Source organism: Mytilus edulis, unplaced genomic scaffold (genome assembly GCF_963676685.1).
Source record: "Mytilus edulis unplaced genomic scaffold, xbMytEdul2.2 SCAFFOLD_483, whole genome shotgun sequence".
Taxonomy (NCBI): Eukaryota; Metazoa; Mollusca; class Bivalvia; order Mytilida; family Mytilidae; genus Mytilus; species Mytilus edulis.
In genome coordinates this window covers 2,427-7,646 of record NW_027269252.1, presented here as the reverse complement: position 1 = coordinate 7,646, position 5,220 = coordinate 2,427, and the positions used below count along the sequence as shown (strand labels likewise).

The window sequence follows — 5,220 nt, the reverse complement described above, 5'->3', positions numbered from 1 at the left end:
GACAAGGACTAATCAGGGCAAGGATGTACAGGGCTAATCAGGCAGAAGGGGAGGTAAGTCTTATTGTTAGATACATGAGGACTGCGACAAGACAAGGACTAATCAGGGCAAGGATGTACGGGGCTAATCAGGTAGAAGGGGAGGTAAGTCTAATTGTTAGATACATGAGGACTGCAACAAGACAAGGACTAATCAGGGCAAGGATGTATGGGGCTAATCAGGCAGAAGGGGGGTAAGTCTTATTGTTAGATACATGAGGACTGCAACAAGACAAGGACTAATCAGGGCAAGGATGTATGGGGCTAATCAGGCAGAAGGGGAGGTAAGTCTAATTGTTAGATACATGAGGACTGCCACAAGACAAGGACTAATCAGGGCAAGGATGTACGGGGCTAATCAGGCAGAAGGGGAGGTAAGTCTAATTGTAAGATACATGAGGACTGCAACAAGACAAGGACTAATCAGGGCAAGGATGTACGTGGCTAATCAGGCAGAAGGGGAGGTAAGTCTAATTGTTAGATACATGAGGACTGCAACAAGACAAGGACTAATCAGGGCAAGGATGTACAGGGCTAATCAGGCAGAAGGGGGGGGTAAGTCTTATTGTCAGATACATGAGGACTGCAACAAGACAAGGACTAATCAGGGCAAGGATGTACGGGGCTAAGCAGGCAGAAGGGGAGGTAAGTCTTATTGTTAGATACATGAGGACTGCAACAAGACAAGGACTAATCAGGGCAAGGATGTACGGGGCTAAGCAGGCAGAAGGGGAGGTAAGTCTTATTGTTAGATACATGAGGACTGCAACAAGACAAGGACTTATCAGGGCAAGGATGTATGGGGCTAATCAGGCAGAAGGGGGGTAAGTCTAATTGTTAGATACATGAGGACTGCAACAAGACAAGGACTTATCAGGGCAAGGATGTATGGGGCTAATCAGGCAGAAGGGGAGGTAAGTCTAATTGTTAGATACATGAGGACTGCAACAAGACAAGGACTAATCAGGGCAAGGATGTATGGGGCTAATCAGGCAGAAGGGGAGGTAAGTCTTATTGTTAGATACATGAGGACTGCAACAAGACAAGGACTAATCAGGGCAAGGATGTATGCGGCTAATCAGGCAGAAGGGGAGGTAAGTCTAATTGTTAGATACATGAGGACTGCAACAAGACAAGGACTAATCAGGGCAAGGATGTATGGGGCTAATCAGGCAGAAGGGGAGGTAAGTCTTATTGTTAGATACATGAGGACTGCAACAAGACAAGGACTTATCAGGGCAAGGATGTATGGGGCTAATCAGGCAGAAGGGGAGGTAAGTCTAATTGTTAGATACATGAGGACTGCAACAAGACAAGGACTAATCAGGGCAAGGATGTACGGGGCTAAGCAGGCAGAAGGGGAGGTAAGTCTTATTGTTAGATACATGAGGACTGCAACAAGACAAGGACTTATCAGGGCAAGGATGTATGGGGCTAATCAGGCAGAAGGGGGGTAAGTCTAATTGTTAGATACATGAGGACTGCAACTAGACAAGGACTTATCAGGGCAAGGATGTATGGGGCTAATCAGGCAGAAGGGGAGGTAAGTCTAATTGGTAGATACATGAGGACTGCAACAAGACAAGGACTTATCAGGGCAAGGATGTATGGGGCTAATCAGGCAGAAGGGGGGTAAGTCTAATTGTTAGATACATAAGGACTGCCACAAGACAAGGACTAATCAGGGCAAGGATGTACGGGGCTAATCAGGCAGAAGAGGAGGTAAGTCTTATTGTAAGATACATGAGGACTGCAACAAGACGAGGACTAATCAGGGCAAGGATGTATGGGGCTAATCAGGCAGAAGGGGGGGGGGGGGGGGGGGTAAGTCTTATTGTCAGATACATGAGGACTGCAACAAGACAAGGACTAATCAGGGCAAGGATGTACGGGGCTTATCAGGCAGAAGGGGGGGTAAGTCTTATTGTTAGATACATGAGGACTGCAACAAGACAAGGACTTATCAGGGCAAGGATGTACGGGGCTAATCAGGCAGAAGGGGGGTAAGTCTTATTGTTAGATACATGAGGACTGTAACAAGACAAGGACTAATCAGGGCAAGGATGTACGGGGCTAATCAGGAAGAAGGGGAGGTAAGTCTTATTGTTAGATACATGAGGACTGCAACAAGACAAGGACTAATCAGGGCAAGGATGTACGGGGCTAATCAGGCAGAAGGGGAGGTAAGTCTAATTGTTAGATACATGAGGACTGCAACAAGACAAGGACTAATCAGGGCAAGGATGTATGGGGCTAATCAGGCAGAAGGGGAGGTAAGTCTTATTGTTAGATACATGAGGACTGCAACAAGACAAGGACTAATCAGGGCAAGGATGTACGGGGCTAATCAGGCAGAAGGGGAGGTAAGTCTTATTGTTAGATACATGAGGACTGCAACAAGACAAGGACTAATCAGGGCAAGGATGTACGGGACTAATCAGGCAGAAGGGGAGGTAAGTCTAATTGTTAGATACATGAGGACTGCAACAAGACAAGGACTAATCAGGGCAAGGATGTACGGGGCTAATCAGGCAGAAGGGGAGGTAAGTCTAATTGTTAGATACATGAGGACTGCAACAAGACAAGGACTAATCAGGGCAAGGATGTACGGGGCTAATCAGGCAGAAGGGGAGGTAAGTCTTATTGTTAGATACATGAGGACTGCAACAAGACAAGGACTAATCAGGGCAAGGATGTACGGGGCTAATCAGGCAGAAGGGGAGGTAAGTCTAATTGTTAGATACATGAGGACTGCAACAAGACAAGGACTAATCAGGGCAAGGATGTACGGGGCTAATCAGGCAGAAGGGGAGGTAAGTCTAATTGTTAGATACATGAGGACTGCAACAAGACAAGGACTTATCAGGGCAAGGATGTATGGGGCTAATCAGGCAGAAGGGGAGGTAAGTCTTATTGTTAGATACATGAGGACTGCAACAAGACAAGGACTAATCAGGGCAAGGATGTACGGGGCTAATCGGGCAGAAGGGGAGGTAAGTCTTATTGTTAGATACACGAGGACTGCAACAAGACAAGGACTAATCAGGGCAAGGATGTACGGGGCTAATCAGGCAGAAGGGGAGGTAAGTCTAATTGTTAGATACATGAGGACTGCAACAAGACAAGGACTAATCAGGGCAAGGATGTACGGGGCTAATCAGGCAGAAGGGGAGGTAAGTCTTATTGTTAGATACATGAGGACTGCAACAAGACAAGGACTAATCAGGGCAAGGATGTACGGGGCTAATCAGGAAGAAGGGGAGGTAAGTCTTATTGTTAAATACATGAGGACTGCCACAAGACAAGGACTAATCAGGGCAAGGATGTACGGGGCTTATCAGGCAGAAGGGGAGGTTAGTCTAATTCTTAGATACATGAGGACTGCCACAAGACAAGGACTAATCAGGGCAAGGATGTACGGGGCTAATCAGGCAGAAGGGGAGGTAAGTCTAATTGTTAGATACATGAGGACTGCCACAAGACAAGGACTAATCAGGGCAAGGATGTATGGGGCTAATCAGGCAGAAGAGGAGGTAAGTCTAATTGTTAGATACATGAGGACTTCAACAAGACAAGGACTAATCAGGGCAAGGATGTACGGGGCTAATCAGGCAGAAGGGGAGGTAAGTCTTATTGTTAGATACATGAGGACTGCCACAAAACAAGGACTAATCAGGGCAAGGATGTATGGGGCTAATCAGGCAGAAGGGGAGGTAAGTCTAATTGTTAGATACATGAGGACTGCCACAAGACAAGGACTAATCAGGGCAAGGATGTATGGGGCTAATCAGGCAGAAGGGGAGGTAAGTCTAATTGTTAGATACATGAGGACTGCAACAAGACAAGGACTAATCAGGGCAAGGATGTACGGGGCTAATCAGGCAGAAGGGGAGGTAAGTCTTATTGTTAGATACATGAGGACTGCAACAAGACAAGGACTTATCAGGGCAAGGATGTATGGGGCTAATCAGGAAGAAGGGGAAGTAAGTCTAATTGTTAGATACATGAGGACTGCAACAAGACAAGGACTAATCAGGGCAAGGATGTACGGGGCTAATCAGGCAGAAGGGGAGGTAAGTCTTATTGTTAGATACATGAGGACTGCAACAAGACAAGGACTAATCAGGGCAAGGATGTATGGGGCTAATCAGGAAGAAGGGGAAGTAAGTCTAATTGTTAGATACATGAGGACTGCAACAAGACAAGGACTAATCAGGGCAAGGATGTACAGGGCTAATCAGGCAGAAGGGGAGGTAAGCCTTAATATAAGATTGATGGAAACTGGATAGAGTGAGGCTGTTTTTAGTTATAAAGGTAGACAGGATTGACTATATAGCTAGTCTTTGCATTGTTTTCATTTGAAAAAAATTGGTATAGTATGTTACGTTATCCTCCTCAGCCCTACCAATCAGGATCATGGATACAGTTTGAGACTAACTCATTTATAAACAATTAAAATTTCCTGTTCTTTTCCAGGTTTTAGTATTCCTTGACAGCCATTGTGAAGTGAATACAGATTGGCTACAGCCTTTACTTACTAGAATCGTTGAGGACCGTGTCAATGTGGTGGTACCAGTTATTGATATTGTTAATGCTGACACCATGGAGCTTCAGACTTCACCACTGGTTGTTGGAGGGTTTAACTGGGGACTACATTTTAGATGGGACCAGCTACCTGTACATATTAGAGATAACCCTGATGTAGCCTCAAATCCTGTAAAGTAAGTTATATAAAACTTTAAATGGAGAATGTGTCAAAGAGACAGCAACCTGAAAAATACAATATTTCCCTGCCATAATATTGTAAATTCAGAAATTATTGCGTGTATTTATTATTGTGAATTTTCACGAATGGACAACATTATGAGTTTAATTATTGCAATTACAAAGAAATATGCATAAAGATCTATGTTTCTGTTATCAAAATGTGAGTTCTTATTATTGGGGTACTCACCCAGTTGTATTATTCACATCAATAAAAACCTCGCAATAATTTCTGAATTTACAGTAATTGAAAAACATCTAAATCTATTTATGTTGTTAGCCTTTCTGGAAAAACATATATAAAATTGAGAATGGAAATGGGGAATATGCCAAAGAGACAACAACCCGACCATAGAAAAAAAAAAAACAGCAGAAGGTCACCAACAGGTCTTCAATGTAGCGAGAAATTCCTATATAT

The 5,220-nt window shown here is 44.3% G+C and overlaps 1 protein-coding gene across 1 annotated transcript; it reads left to right on the top strand.

Moving 5' to 3' along the window:
• Positions 1–2,869: 2,869 nt before the first annotated feature.
• Positions 2,870–4,759, top strand: LOC139509743 (polypeptide N-acetylgalactosaminyltransferase 11-like; the record flags this gene model as incomplete). The annotated part of the gene is given in 2 exon segments (XM_071296254.1): positions 2,870–2,941; positions 4,515–4,759. Coding segments are annotated over 2 exon segments (314 nt in total), but the record flags the coding sequence as incomplete, so codon positions are not given.
• Positions 4,760–5,220: the final 461 nt, after the last annotated feature.